Source organism: Ceratotherium simum, chromosome 1 (genome assembly GCF_057802395.1).
Source record: "Ceratotherium simum simum isolate JZ-2026a chromosome 1, ASM5780239v1, whole genome shotgun sequence".
Classification (NCBI taxonomy): Eukaryota; Metazoa; Chordata; class Mammalia; order Perissodactyla; family Rhinocerotidae; genus Ceratotherium; species Ceratotherium simum.
The window spans coordinates 1,243,679-1,259,770 of NC_141900.1; the positions used below are offsets into that span (position 1 = coordinate 1,243,679).

Below are 16,092 nucleotides of genomic sequence, written 5' to 3' on the forward strand. Positions count from 1 at the left end.
CACCCAGACTTGAGGGGCCGCAGACCCTCCAAGGAAGGAAAGAGCACAGATGAGGGGACCCTGAGGCCCACCTCACGCTGGGATGACAGAGACGCCCCAGCCCTGGTCTCAGCGCCAAGGCCCCAGCCTGGCAGTCTTGGATGGGACGGTCCCAAGCGCCACTCAGGACAGAAGCAAGTGGAGCCCAGAAATGTGAGGCAAGGCCAGGGCCAGAGTTCGGAAGGCAGGGCACCTACTGGGTCCCGAGAAGTTGACCCCCAAAAGTGAAGCGTTATAGTAGCGTCCTCCCCTGCATCGGTCTCTGGGAGGGGCTGGAGGACACTACCCCCATGTGGTACCTGGCTGCTCAATTCCACGCCGGAGCCTCCCAGCCCAAGGGCCTGCTCCTGAGGGGCTCACAGGTTCCTGGATCTTCCTTAACCTGGGGGACCAGCAATGACGCTGGCAGGGGTCACAGCCCACCCCAGAGGACGCAGGGGGCCTGGAGAAGGGGCAGAGGGAGAAAGAAGGGGGAGAACCCCAGCTGAGGATAGCGAAGGAGGTGTAGAGAGCAGGCCAGGAAGGAGGCTACCAGATGTTCCGGAATGACACAGCTTGGGGTTGGGCTCCCGCACCTGCCTCACTCCAGCCCTTCCCGTCGCTGCCAACAGTGCTGACGGCGTGTCCTCCTCCACCGCCCATGCCTGTCACCACACCCACCAGGACCCAACCTCCCTGCTCCCAGGGGAGCCTCACCCTCCAGCACCTGAGCCACAGGAGAGAAGAGCCAGGAGAGAAGGCCTCCGTTGCAATGATGGTACCTTCCGAACCGTGCCCATGTGCACCATCTGGGTCGGGGGCAGCCCCTTGTTCCTGCCATGCCGCTCTGTCCACTCTGAGACCACCCCAGACCCAAGGCCAGCCTCAGATCCGGTGGCAAGAGGCAGGCTTGAGCTGGCGGGAGTAGGGGTCTTTGGGTCCCACCCTCCCGGCCTCTGTGCTCTCAGCCTGCTGTGGGTCCCATGCCAGCCTCTGCCCTCCAGCTCCCAGGCGGCTCTCAGCTGCTTCTGGGCATGGTGACAGGCGCCCAGTGTGGGACGGAGCAAAGGCTGGGGCGAAGGGACAAGGGCGGCTCACTGCGGCCCAGCCATGGCACTTTGGACCCTGTCCTCAGGCACAAGTCAACGTTCTGGTGACATGACTGCTTCTCTCTACGATAAGGGATGCCGTGGCCGAGAGCAGGTGACACTTTCACTGTTAAGCTCTCTCCTCAGCTGAGTGCTGAGATCCAGATGTTAGAGAGTTTTTTCCTACAGAGGTTTTATTTTTAAACTTCTTTATTGAGATATAATTCACATACCAAACAATTCACTCATTTAAACTGTATGTCAGTGGTTTTTACTATATTCACAGAGTCCTATATCCATTACCACAATCTAAGTTTGCAACATTTTCATCACCCCAAAAACACCCCTCTACTTCAATAGCAGTCACTCCCCATCCTCTGTCTCCCCAGTGAGCCCAGGCTCTACTGTCTGTCTCTACAAAGTGGCCTGTTCTGGACGCTTCATATAAATGAAATCATACAACATGTTGCCTTCGTAACTGGCTTCTTTCACTGAGTATGTTTTCAACGTCCATCCACGTGGTGGCGTGTATCTGTACTTATTAGCACTTCATTTCTTTTTACGCCTGAACAATATTCCCTTGTACAGATATAACACATTTTCTTTATCCATTCATCAGTGGATGGACATTTGGGTTGTTTCTACTTTTTGGCTATTATGAATAATGCTGCTATGAACAAGTTTTTGTGTGGACATATATTTTCACATCTCTTGGGTACATGCCGAGGAATGGAATATTTGAGGAACTGTCCAACTGTTTTCCATAGCAGCTGCACCATTTTACATTCCCACCAGCATGTATGTGGGTTCCAACTCCACATCCTCACCAACACTTGTTATTGTCTGTCTTTTTGATTCTAGCCATCTTAGTGGGAATGAGGTGGTATCTCACTGTGGTTTTGATTTGCATTTCCTGAATGACTAATGATGTTGGGCATTTTTTCACGTGCTTATTGTCTACTTGTCTATCTTCTCTGGAGAAATGTGTACTCAAGTCCTTTGCCTGTTTTTCAATTGAGTCGTTTGTCTTTTTACTGTTAGGAAGTAAATTCTCTTTTTCATTTTGTTTTGTTTTGTTTTTTTGAGGAAGATTGGCCCTGCGCTAACATCTGTTGCCAATCTTCCTCTTTTTCTTTTTTCTCCCCAAAGCCCCAGTATATAGCTGTGCATCATAGTTGTAGAGTTGTAGCTCTTCTATATAGGATGTTGCCTCAGCATGGCTTGATGAGCGGTGAGTAGGTCCACACCCAGGATCCAAACCAGTGAACCCCAGGCCAACGAAGTGGAACACGTGAACTTAACCACTACGCCACTGGGCCAGCCCCAGAAGTGAATTCTTAAAATATTCTAAATACAAGTTCCTTTTCAGATACATGATTTGCAAATATTTTCTCCCGTTCTGTGGGTTGTGTTTTAACTTTCCTGTCCTTTGAAGCACACAAGTTTTTAATGTTGATGAAGTCCAATTTGTCTATTTTTATTTTGTTGCTTGTGCTTTTGGTGTCATAGCTAAGAAACCACTGCCAAATCCAAGGTCACAAAGATTTACTCCTATGTTTTCTTCTAAGCACTTTATGGTTTTAGCTCCTACAATTAGGTCTATGATCCAGTTGGAGACCATTTTTGTGTCTGGTGTTTGGAAGGGTTCCAGCTTCCCTCTTTTGCATGTAGATGCCCAACTGTCCATTTGTTGAATGAACCATTATTTTTTCCTCATTGAATTGTCTTGTCATCCTTGTTAAAAATCAACTGACCAGAGATGTATGGGTTTGTTCTAGACTCTCAATCCTATTCCACTAATCTGTGGGTTTATCTTTATGCCAGACAGTACCCACACTGTCTTGACTACTGCAGTTGTACAGTTAGTTTTGAAATCCAGAAGTGAGTCTTTCAACTTTGTTTCTTGTTTTCAAGATTGTTCTGGCTCTTCTGGGTCCCTTGCATTTCCATATGAATTTCAGGATCAGCTTGTCAATTTTTTTTTACAAAGGTAGGTGGAATTTTGATAGGTATTACATTGAATCTGTAGGTCAATTTGGAGTATACCGCCGTCTTAACAATATTAAGTCTTCTGATTCATGAACATGAGGTGTCTTTCCATTTATTTGTCTTCTTTAATTTCTTTCAACAGTAGTTTGTAGTTTTTAACGTTCAAGTCTTGTACTACTTTTGTTAATTTATTATTATTTTACTCTTTTAGATACTATTGTGAATGGAATTGTTTTTCCCAATTTTATTTTGGGATTGAACATTGCTTACGTAATTAAATATAATGGATTTTTGCATCTTGATCTTGTATCTTGCAACTTTGCTGAATTCATTTTTTAGTTCCAATAGCTTTTCAGAGGATTCTATATACAAGATCGTGTTATTTGCAAATAGAGGTAGTTTTACCTATTTCTTTCCAGTCTGGGTGCCTTTTATTTCTTTTTCTTGCCCAACTGTCCTGGCTAAAACCTCCTGTACTATGTTTAATAGAAGTGGAGAGAGCACACACTTTTGTCTTGTTGCTGACCTGAGGAAGAAAGCATTCAGTCTTTCACCATTAAATATGTCAGCTGTGGGTTTTCATAGACGCCCTTTATCAGGTTGAGGGAGTTTCCTTCTATTCCTAGTTGTTGAGTGTTTTTATTAGGAAAGTGTATTAAATTTTGTCAAATGCTTTTTCTGCATCTGTTGAGATGATCATATAATTTCTTTGTTTATTCTATTAACATGGTGTATTACATTGATTGAATTTTGTATGTTGAACCAACCTTTCATTCCTGGGATAAAACTTACTTGTTCATAATGTATAACTCTTTTTATATGTTGCTCGATTCATTTTGCTTGTATCTTGTTGCATCCATACTCATAAGGGACTGGTCTGTAGTTTTCTGACATCTTTATCTAGTTTTGGTATCAGGATATTATGGGCTTCATAGAATGGGTTGGGAAGAATTCCCTCCTCTTCTATTTTTTGGAAGAGTTTGCGAAGGACTGGTATTAATTCTTCTTTGAATGTTTGATAGAATTCACCAGGAAAGTTATCTGGGCCTGGGCTTTTCTTTGTGGGACATTGTTTAATTTTTAATTTATTAATTAATCTCTTTAGTTGTTATAGGTCTATTCAGATTTTCTACTTCTTCCGAGTCAACTTCAGTCATTTGTGTCTTTCTAAGAATTTGTCCGTTTCATCTAGATTATCTAACTCGTTGGTGCACAGCTGTTCACAGAACTCCCTTATCATCCTTTTATTTCTGTAAGGTCCGTTGTAATGTCTCCTCTCTTGTTCCTGATTTTAGCAATCTGAGGCTTCTCTCCTTTCTCTCGGCATGACCTCCCTTTTTATTGCTGCAACTTTCCTCCTAACTGGCACTCCTGAGTTTCCTTCATTATTCCCAGAGCAGAGGTATTTTTAAAGATTTTATTTATTCAGTTTTTTCCCCCCAAAGCCCCAGTAGATAGTTGTATGTCATAGATTCACATCCTTCTAGTTGCTGTACGTGGGACTCGGCCTCGCATTGGACGGAGCAGTGGTGCCTCGGGGCGCTCCCGGGATCCGAACCCGGGTCGCCAGCATCAGAGCGCGCGCACTTAACCGCTAAGCCACAGAGCCGGCCCCCAGAGCAGAGGTATTAATCACCTTCCACCCCACCAAATAATTCCCTTAGCGTTCACGTTTATCATCTGCCTCCCCCACTGGTATAAGCTCTACGAGGGCAGGCAGCCTTGACTCTGTTCACTACTGTTTCCCAGCACCTAGAACGTGCCTGGCAAATGGTCAGCGTGCACGCAGACTCAATGAGTCTGTAGAAGACCAAAAGAAACTGGAAAATTTGCAATAATAATAATAATAATAATAGGAATAACCTTGAAGTTGTAGACCTGTGCTGTCCAATACACCGCCTACTTGCAGCCACAAGAACCTGAAGTGTGACTGGTCCAAACCGAGATGTGCTGCACGTGTAAAATACACAACAGATTTCACAGACATCATATTTTTAAAAATATAAAATAACTTAACAATAATTTTTGTATTGATTATATGTTGAAATAATATTTTGGATATACTGAGTTAAATACATTATTAAATATATACGTATTTAACTCTCTCCTCTCACCTATTTCTTTTTACTTTTAAAAGTATTAGAAAATTTTGAATTACACAAATGGCTCACTTTTGTGGCTCGACTTTTGCTCTTCTGGACAGCACTGGACAGGGTAGGGTGGTGGGTAATGGCGCTGAGTGCACAGAAAAAAGAAAGGAAATTCCAAACACACAGTCAGGTGAGGCTCTTACAGAGACGAGGGAGTAAGAGGGAGTGCGGGCCTGGCCCAGGCACAGAGGACCCCGCAGGGCGTGTATCTGCGCCACCCACTGGAACAGCACCGAGGCCCGATCCCCCTCGGGCCTGATTTGGCTGGTCTGGAGTGAGGTCTCCAATGGGCAGCAGGCTGGGATCCATCGCCCTCGCCACCTTCTTCAGCAGGTGCTGCCCCAACTACACCGGCATTCTCTACCCAGAAAGCCCCTAACAGATGGCCGGGATCAAACCCACAACTTGGACAATCCGGCTGCATCTCAACATACAAGAACAGAAGCCACGGGAAGAACTTGGTTAAGAGATGGGCAGGACGCCGCAAACCTCTTGGCGTCAAGCTCCGTGGCAAGCATCTACATGGTGCCAGCCCTGCAGCTGCAGCTCATCAGGTGACAAGACAGGCAGCCACTCAGGCCGGGCATGTGAGGCCCCCGAGACCACCAGCACCCCCTGCCTGCACCTGCCTGCAAGGTCCCCATCTTTTACGGGGTAACTGTACCAACACTCTGGGAAGGAGCCACAGCCCACAAGGCCAATCTGTTGGGCACTTACTGTGCGCCGGGCGTGGTTCTGAGCCCTGGAACTCAGCGTGGGCTGGGTCACAGAGAGGCAAGGGCTGCCCCTCAGGTCTCCACTGGAAACGGGCACCAATTTGGATGTGCTCAACACCACAGAGGGTGTTACATCAGAAGATATGGCGCCTTTCCTGTTTCATCATAGCGGTGAAAGCATCTCCTTCCCCCAGTACTCACTGGCTGCTCAGAAAGTGGGGAAAGACGGTCGTTCTGAAATTAGCCCCCATGGAACAATGTGGTTTATGCTTCCTCCATAAAATTTTCTTAAATCTTCGCCCAGCTATTGCCAATCTGTTCCAGAACTCAACAGAAGCTTGTATCTGGCTTAACAAAGAATCATAACTTTAGTTATTTTAGGATCATTATGTCAATGCAAAAACAACCACGTCCACCAGGAGCTGCAGCCACTGAGCAAGGTGGTGACCCTCTAACCTAGGAGACAAAGGCTGCCCAGGAGTTTGGCAGCTAGTAACACCACTCTAACATAAAAGGATGTTTTTATCTTAAATAGATTCAGATCTTTATATGAATAAAATATACATTTCTATGTAATATGCCAATATGATAATTTTTGGAAAACCAAGTTGATACATAATGCATTTTTATGTTTCTGCACTAACACAGTGACTTGCAGCTGTGAAAGATGATTTAAAAATAATCAAATCAGATTCCATTTTTGTGGGATAGAGAGAGGGAGTTAAAATTTTTGGAAATATATTTGAAATCTCCAGAAAGGCCACATCTCTTGTCTTGGACCAGGTGGCCCCAGGGAGCAGAGGAAGGACAAGATGTGTCCACGGAGCAGGCGCCGTCCACGTCACCTCCACTTGGTCTTTCACGGTAAAGCACTTGTTACACTCCAGGTGGCTCAGTGTGGACTCTCCACAGGGAACCATGTTGGTTGGGATTTCTTTTTAGGTAAAAAAAGAAAATCTGGACATTGCATCTCTCTCCCCTGGGCTCTTGGGCGGATTCCCCAAATAAAAAAAAAGAGAGGAATACATTCTCGGGTTCTTTTTGAAGGAGACCCCTGTGCCTCAGCCTGGGGCCCCGCCAAGAACCTTCCTTCCTTCCTCCACTACAATCTGCCCTCCTGATAACCCTGAGAGCCCCGATTTAAAACACAGGGTCCTCCCATCCCTCTGTCATGTTTGTCAGAGAACGAGTCCCCATTTTTGGTTTAAAAAATATGGCCACCACACATACACACATCTCTCTGCTTCTACGAGAACTGGCAGGCACTTAGCTGTAAGAAAACTGACGTGGAGGCATCGTCATGAAAAAGTGTCGGGGCAAACAAATTGCAGAATCACGTATATGGTGACTCCATCTGTGTTTTTAAAATCATCTATATGCGTGACATGTATGTGTGTAAGTACACATCCATGTGTATACACACACACACACATCCTTTTTCCTGACATTAAAACAGACAGAACAGGCTCCTCGGGGAATGAGGGAGCTCAAGTGTAAAAGAGGCACATTTACCGTACATACTTGTGTATTGATTTTTCCTTACAAGATGCTATTGTCCTTGTAGTTTGTTTAATTAATGAAATAAAATTTTAAGCCTCCCTGGTCCCAAATGGGGGCAGAGTGTTGGTTGTCATGGAGAGATGACAAAAGGAAAAGACGTTTTTATAAAAAAGAACCGTGGGGCAGTGCCTTGTGCTGGAAGACACAAAGACAGCATGGTGAGCAGCCCGCTAAGGACAGGTGAGGTCCCGAAAAGCCGAGGGTCAGAGTAGACCACAAGCGGGCCATGAGCCAGCCAGCGGAATAACAGCATTTTTAAAGCACAGACTAGAGTAGGGTCATGAGTTTCTGAGACGAGAAGGTGGATTCGAGAGCAAACTGCCTGGATTAAAACCCTGGCCCCGCATGGCCTTGACCCTGGATGGAGCATCTCGGTGCCTCAGTCACCTCTTCGTAAAATAATCACAGCACATATTGCACAGACCAGGCACATTAATGTAATAAGCACCACCTAAGTGCTAGCAACTGTTACCAGAAGAGAAAGAGTGCAGGTAGCAAGCGCAAGATATATTCTTAGCTCTCAGCAAAGTAGGTTATGGTATAAAAATACCATTCAATAGTAAGTAAACTAGCATCACCTTCGTGAGCATCTTGCAGCAACCTCAAGATGTGCAGCTTCTTCTCTAAATACGCTGCATTAAGGAACCAAGACTCCAGCTCTGGGAGGCCAGCCCAGCAGGCAGAGGCCCGCCCGGTTCACTCACCCCTTCCTCAAATGTGCAGGAGCACACGGCGGCCACGCTCTCGAGGAGACAGCTCTGGGCAGGGGCTGAAGCCCACTTGTGCATGGGGGGCTGCCCAGCACGCCAGACGGTGCCACATGCCAAGGGAGGACGAAGGCAGGGGAGAGAGCGGGCAGGCAAGGGGCAGGGCGGGGGCACGGGCTCTGAGCAGCGGAGGAATGAGCTGTGTGGCTGTGTGGCCGTAGAGGAAGAGTGGATAGCACTGGCAAAGGCTCTGAGGCAGGAAGTGCTCGAGGGCAGGAGAAAGCAAACACAGTGGTTCCTCCTCCACTGAATCCTCTTGTCCCTGGCAACCTGGCTTCAGAGCTCAGGAGACTCATCAATCGACTTGCTCTGAACTTCCTGAGTTCATCTGTTAACCACCTAGCAGCCCATCGGCTAGCTGAGAGTACGCCGAGAAAGCATGAAAAGGCCGATGCCCATCGCAAGGCGTCACACCCCAGGACAGGGCCTGCTCTCTGCCGACAGGGCGACACTAGATGGAGTCAAGGACACACCAAGGTCAGCTCTGGGCCTACCAAGGTTTGGGGGAAGCTGGGTGAGGCGGGGTGCCTTGCACTGGAGGTCGGGCCTTCCTCGCTGCCCAGCCTGGGTAAGCTGCTGTGGTTCTGTGTCTATAAAACTGGGGGGGCTCCCAGTCACCTCAAATTAAATAAAACCAAATGCTCAAAGTGATGTACACTCCAGAGGTGGTTATAACGGGGCCACAAGCTGCAAGGCGGGGGTCCGTGGACCCCTGGCATTACATCCCAAACCTCTCAGGAGCGGCTTTCTTCTAGGGAGAGCACCCATATTTTAAAGGAGACGATTCCCAAAAGTGGAAGATTCAGGAGCCTGACCTCTTGCTACCCAACAATCAAACACGTACAACCCCCAGTGCTGAAGGAGGGGACTGGTGGGAGTGGGCCCACGGGGAAACTGAGACTTAGAGAACTCGCAGATGCCGCCAGCGATGCCCCTGCCAGGGACCAACGCCGAGAGCAGAACACTGGGGACACGTGGGCTTTCATCAGAGGGGAGCCGTCTGCATACGACGGTCACTACGCAGCAGCAGCAGCGAAAGGTCAAAACGTGTCCGCACACACAGACGCCAATGAGACTAAGCTGAGCCAAAAAGCAAGTTTCAGGATTCTTATGTAAAGTTAAAAGAAAACACACCAAAGAATCCCATCTAGTATATTAATTATGGATGCTTATATCTGTGTACAAACGAACCAGAAAGAGTCTGGAAAGATAAATTCCAAATGCATGACAGTAGTTGGAGGAGAATGGTTACTTAACATTTATTTGTAATGCTTTATTTCTTATAATTTTAAAAAACAACTTAAGGCCAAAATGACAAAAGAGAAACAGTTTTCAATTCTGGGCAGAAGAGAGACAAATGTTTATTACTCCTGGAAGTTTTCTCAATTTTTAAAATCTATCAAATATAAAAAATTAAAACCGCACTGCTGGCCAGCCTGTGCTGGGCCGGGCCTGCCCTGCGCCTGTCCAGGGCCCCTGGGCTCCAGGTGGCTCCTGACCCAGGACTGGGGCCTCCCGGTTGGAGCCCAACAGGCCCATCCAGCTGGGCGAGGGAGAGCAGAGCCCCAGAAAACAGCCCCTTTTGGCCCTCAGACCCCGCTGCCCAGGCCCCCAGGGGACAATCCAGAACAGGGGCAGCTGTGGGACAGGCAGGGAGGCGAGCTGCCCACATCACGTGGGCAGCTGTGGGCCTGTGACCCGGCCCATCCCGGGCAGGGAGCTCAGCGTCGCCTGACTGGTGCCAGGGGCTGCTGCTTTAAATAAACTTGGACGCGCCCACCTGGGCCGGGAAGCAACACCAACTGTGCCTGGGGCAGGCACTGTCAACGCCAGGGCCCCAGGACCAAGGCCGTGGCCTGAGTGCCCGACCCAGGCAGCTCACCCCTGAACTCACTCGTCCTCTGCCCCACCCAGGACGCCCCAGCAGGGCTGTGACAGGCCCCTTCAAGGCCCTCACCAGGCCTGGCACCTGGGGGGCTCCACAAGGGGTGCTGGGCCAAGTTGAAGGCTTCCTGGCCCCAGAGGGCCAGCCCAGCAAACTGAGGTGCATTCCCCTCATCTCCCAGGCCCCTGGTGCCCCCTCGACGGCTAGGCTTCCTCACCCACTCACGCCTGAGGCCCTGGCACCACAGCATGGGGCGGCCCCCACGGCTCCCTTCTTGGGCTGCTCTTGTTCTTGCTGATGGAGGAGGAGCCTGGCCTCCACTGCGGGGTCGGCCATCCCCTCTCAGCCTCCCTGAGGGCAGCCCGGAAGACCTCCATTCCCCAGTGTGGGCGTATGTGGCAGCAGCCGGGATAACCAGTTGTTGGTGGCAATGAAGGCCTGGGGTTGGGCCGGCCACCCTACACAGCCGCTGGACCCAGGAAGGTTCCCACAAGAGTGAAGGAGGAGTCAGCGGAGTGAGCCTCAGGTTGAAGGAATGGGGTGCAGGGAGGGGTGCTTCTTTGAGGGGCCGACAGCACCTTCGAAGGGTCTGAGGGCCTGTATGCTCCTGGGCACCAGCACAAGAACACCAAGAAGCTCTCCTAGAAACTGGTGACCTTCCCCCACTGCCGCCCTCTGCCTGGGAGAACCACCTGTCCCATCTGAGGACCTCTAGCCCATGGCCCATCCTCACAGGCCTGGTCCCAGCCAGCCCCAGGAAGCTTCTTCAAGGCCTGTGTCCTGGGGGCTGAGGTGCACACACACGGGATGTGCTGGACCCCTCCTTCCCTCTGCTTTGCTTTCCAGGTCCCCCCACCTTGGGGCTGGGGACCCAGCCGGCTCCCACCTGAGGGAAGGGAGTTTCTCGGTCCACAGGCCCTGGCCTTGCCCTTCAGCCTGCGCCACCAGCTTCCTCCACTCCACCACTCCACCGGCTGCTGAGTCCCCAAGCCTGACCGGCATCCTTGGGCATGTGCAGGGAGAACTGGGGAATCAGCACACCCTCGCACTCCTCCTAGCTCGGTGCCCACAGTCATCAACGATCAGCATCCCTCCCAACACAAGGTATCACCACTGACATTCTTTTAGAACGGGGAAAAAAAGGATCTGCAGTTGGATGTGTAAGAGGAAACCTCGCCAGCACCCCACCACACACGCTGGATGGAGGAGGATGGGGCTCTGGCTGTGCCAGGCTGGAGCCAGGGATTCAGGAGTGCTGGAGCTGGCCCAAGGGACGCCAGGTGCAGCCACTCTGACTCACAGAGCCGAGGACCCCGAGACCAGCCTCACAGTCTCGGACGCCCGGGGCAAAGCCTGATCTAGAACCTCACACTGCTCATGTTGGTGAGCAGAGCCCAGGAGCCACCTGTTCCTCGGGTGAGGCCTCACCTGAAACAAGCCTTCAAAGCCCTTCCCAATAGCCCCCCCCAATAACTCTCCAAAATCCAGCCCCCATCTACCTCGATGGCCCTGAAATCAGAAGCCCATCAGGCTCCCCACCTCACCCCCTCATCTCCAGCCCAGTGACCTGATCCAAGCTCCCTGACCTCGGCCCCCAACTCTCCAGACTCATCCTTCCAGAAGGATCCGGGGGGGAAATCCTCCAGAACCCAGATTCCCCGGGAGACCCACGGCAGAGGCTGTTCCCACGCGGCTGGGAGCGCAGCGGGCACCCCCCTCGCGGATGGAGCCACGCGGAGGAGCAGGCGCCAAGCAGGTCCCGCCGCCCCCGCGCCCGGCCGCTTGGTGGGGGTGGGGACAGCGCGGCCCGCACGCTGACGACCCTCGGGGGCACTGCCACCCCCGCGGCCTCACGGCCGCCCCCGCGCGCTCCTCCTCTCTGACCTCCCGCCGCCAAATGCGTCACGTCTGCCGGGCGCTCTGGGGACACCTGCTGCCGCCCCCGCCACACCGAGCCCCGCGCCCAGAGTCCGGGCCTCCGGCCGGGCGGCCGCGCTGGGCAGAGCCGGGCAGGGCCGCGCGCGCCGGGGCCGGGGGTTGGGGCCGTGCGCTCCGGGCCCCGAGCCGAGAAGAGCCGGGGGCGCGCGGGGCTGCACTGGAGCCGGCGGCGCGGAGGGTCGTGGTCTCCAGGGTCCCGGCCCTCCGAGCGCGGCGCCCTCCGGGATCTCCGCCCGGCCCGCACGCGCCTCGGCTCTTACTTGCCAATATCCTCGTAGAGCTGGTACTCGTCGGTGAAGCGGGTGCAGGTCACCGTGGTGGCCATGGCGGCGACGGACGGGCTCGGCGTGCGCTCTACTGCGCTCGGGCGGCGGCGACTCCGGCTCCCGCTCGCGGGCACGGCGGCGACACGGGCGCGGGCGCGGGCGACACCTCGGCTCGCGGCGCCGGGCGGGGGCCGGGCTGGGCTGCGCCGGGCGGCGAGCGCACGCGAGATCTGCGCGCTCCGTCCCCGCCAAGAGCGCGCCACACACCTACGCGCGGGGAGCGCGGGCGCCGCTGCCACCGCCGCCGCGCCCGCCCCGCCTGCGGCCTTCTGCACGCGCCCTGCACCCGCATCCGCACCCGCTCCGTGCACACGCACCCGCACCCGCTCCCCCTGCACACGCACCCGCACCAGCCCTTGCACTCGCACCCGCACCCTGCACCTGCACCCGTACCCGCTCCACGCACTTGCACCCGCATCCTGCATCTGCGCCCGAACCCGCTCCCTGCACATGCGCCTGCACCTGTGCCGTGCTACCGCACCTGAACCCTGCACACGCGCCTCCACATGCAACCCGCTTCCGCACCCACATCCATACCCATGCGCCCTGGGCCACGTACACGGGCACCCCCGGCCTGCCTGAGCTGACTTCTCCATTCTCTGCTGGCGCCCCCCCTGTACACATACGCAGGGGACTGCACACAATGAACCCAGCCCCCTCTCTCCCCTGAAGGCCCACCTCGCCCCAGACCTCAAGAGGGAACTCAGGCACACACGGGGGCGGGGGGGGGGGCAGCATGTGTGCCCCTGTCCACAGAACTCATTCCTCACACCCCCAGGAGGAGATGCTACCAGACACCTCCTGCCCTGTCTCCACCACTCCACATATCACACAGTCCAGACCCCCTGGCAGAGCTGCCCAGGAGCCTCCCAGACTAGGCGCGTACACCGCGGGTGGGAGATGAAAGGGTGGAGGCAGCCCCTTCCCCATGGTCCCAGCCGGTCCATCGCTTGTCCTAGCACTGGCGGCTGGGGTATCTGGAGTGGAGGTCCCAGGAATGAGCATTTGGAGTTGACAAGGACCAGGGTCCTTAAGTTAGGGGAACAGGAGCTGCTCCATCAGCAACTCAGGATCCTGACAGCTCACTGCCCCCCTGCCCAGGTAGGGGAACACATTCTCCCCTCTTCCAGGCCTGGTCCACCTGCCTGCCCTCTGCTCTGGCCTGAAAAAAAAAGAGGGTCCATCTTGAAAGTAGCCCTGGAGGGGAGGAGGAGAGAGCATGGAGGGAGGGGCAGGAGAGGCTAGGCTGACCCCATTTCCCACAGAAGAGCCTCCCAGAGGGCCATCTAGAACCAGGACTTCAGACCCAGTAAAGAGGACCCACTGGGCTCCAGCACCTCCATTTCTTCTGAGGGGACAGGGCCAGGGTCTGTCCTGGACAAGCCCTGAGGAAAGAAGTTTCCAGCAGCCACCTCTGGATCTGGGTCGTGCAGCTGCTCTGACATGAGCCACTTCCTGCACCGCAGGCTCCCCAGGCGCAAGGTCTGGGCCTGTCCTGCTCATCTCTCTCACCCTGGCAGGCAGCCTAGGGCTGGCCTCAGAAGCCATAATAAATATTCCTGGATAAAACATCAAATTGAAGGGATTCTGGGGTTGGGGCAACCGGGGTCTCTCCCACCAGGATGCCTTTGGTGCACCGCTCTTGGGCAGATTAGCAGACCACATGGCGACAAGTCTCGGTCCTGGGTAGTTTTGCAGACCCGACTTGCACCCAGGAGATGGCTAGAGGTCGAGGACACAAGGGTACAGGCAGGTCCCCAGCTGGGGGCAGAGAGGGCCCTGTGGGGGACATGGCCTTGATCTCAGACCACCTTCCTGCCTCAGTGCTGGGACCAGAGCACCCAGCACCTGCCAGGCAGACACCCACCTCTCCTGGGGCGGCCAGGGGAGGACTCGAGGTCCCTCACAGACGGGCAGAGGCTTGCTCTTGGGATTGTGTTCAGCCCCATAGGAGCCTCTCCCCGCACGTGCTGGGCCATCTGCATCATTCTGAGCTCCGGAAAGAGAAGGAGGCAGTCCTACACAACAGAATACAATTAGCAAAACAAACAAAACAAAATTGCACCCCTTGGTAAATCAGGCTCTCTCCAGGCTATGGGCTGCCAAGGTCACATACACTCTTACCAGCATGAGTCCACGCAATGGTAAAGTGGCATTAAAATTATGATGATGGTTGACACTGATTTGATTACATGCATTCTACATGTATTATTTCATTTAATTCTCAAACAATCCTAGGAGGCATATACTACTATTGTCCCCATTTTACGAGATGGGACAGCAGAGAAACAGAGAGGTGAAGTAACTTAACTTGTCCAATGTCACACAGCCAAGAAGCGGCTGGACTCAAACCCCACTGGCCCATAAATCCTCTCTTGTCTTTTCACACACACTGACACACTCACACAGACACACACTCACAATACACATACACACATACACACAGACACACTCATATACATATACTCACACATACACACTCACACATACGCATGGCTTCCTGCAGCTCCTGGGCGAGGACACAGCAGCACTCTGGGTAGCCTCTTTTGAGGTTCCTTTCCCCGGGTGGGGAGGCTGCACAAGACCCAGGTTACACAAGAAGTCAGGGTCACTAAAGGGGTGCAATTTGAGGCCCCTGTTCTATTCCTGTTAGCACCTGGGGTCCCCCTGGGCAGCTCCTCCCCTGGGCTGAAACATTGAAGGTATGACGTGGAGTGACCCTGAGGAGGGCAGGGTGGGCGGGGTGATCAGGCCACCACAGTGGGGAATGGTTGAGCTACCAAAAGGCCCCAGACTGTCACTACCTACTCAGCCCAACCCCTCACCCCACTTACAGAACAACCGACACCCACCTCCAGACCAGAGGGTTCCTCCCCAGCACAGTGGAAAAGCTAGAAGGGAGACAGGCGGCCAGCCATGACTCTTTCTGGAGTCCTTGACCCCAGAAGCCCTCTCTTTTGGCCTCCCACCTCTCCTTCAGGAAGGGCCCTCTTCCACCCACACCCCCACGTCATCTCCACCTCCCACCTTATCCTTTCTAGCTGGCTTTCGTCAGCAAAGAGGGCTCTCCCTCCCAGGTGGCAGCTGGGGCGGGTGTGGGGAATATCAGTTCTGGGAGGTTATTGTTAGGACGGTCACCATGGCAACAAGTATCACATCTGCAGAGCCAAAAGTGCTGCACATGGGGCTCATTCTCCCAAGGAAAGCCATGGCCTCCTTTATCCTTGCCTCCAGGGGCTGCTGTCATGGAAGGGATGTCACTGCCACCACTTGTCCCAGGCCCAGCCATCTGCCTGGAAGAGCAGGCTGCAGTTCCCTGGAGCAGGAAGACTCTAAGCCATCAATCTCCAATCACCTGGCCCTTGACGAGGCATCCCATGAAGGATGCTGTGGCAGGCATGCAGGGGAAGGATGGTGGTAGTGATGATGATGAGGATGGTGATGATGGTGGTGATGGTGATGATAATGATGGTGTTGATGGTGGTGTTGGTGACAATGATGGTGATAGTGGTGGTGATGATCATGGTGGTGATAAAGATAATGGTGGTGATGATGTGATGTTGATGATAATGTTGGTGACAATGATGGTAATGATGAAGATTGTGATGGTGATGGTGGTGGTGATGATGATGATGTCATGATGATGGTAATGGTG

The 16,092-nt window shown here is 52.9% G+C and overlaps 2 protein-coding genes across 2 annotated transcripts in view; one reads left to right on the plus strand and one right to left on the minus strand.

Moving 5' to 3' along the window:
- Positions 1 to 12,454, minus strand: part of CAMK2B (calcium/calmodulin dependent protein kinase II beta) — a 94,556-nt gene extending 82,102 nt beyond the window's left edge. The window contains exon 1 of the mRNA XM_087428857.1: positions 12,372 to 12,454. Coding sequence (XP_087284983.1) covers positions 12,372 to 12,436 — 65 coding nt within the window. The 5' untranslated portion in view covers positions 12,437 to 12,454. The remainder of the gene's footprint in view (positions 1 to 12,371) is intronic.
- Positions 1 to 16,092, plus strand: part of OGDH (oxoglutarate dehydrogenase) — a 394,430-nt gene that overhangs the window by 72,669 nt on the left and 305,669 nt on the right. The window lies entirely within an intron of this gene.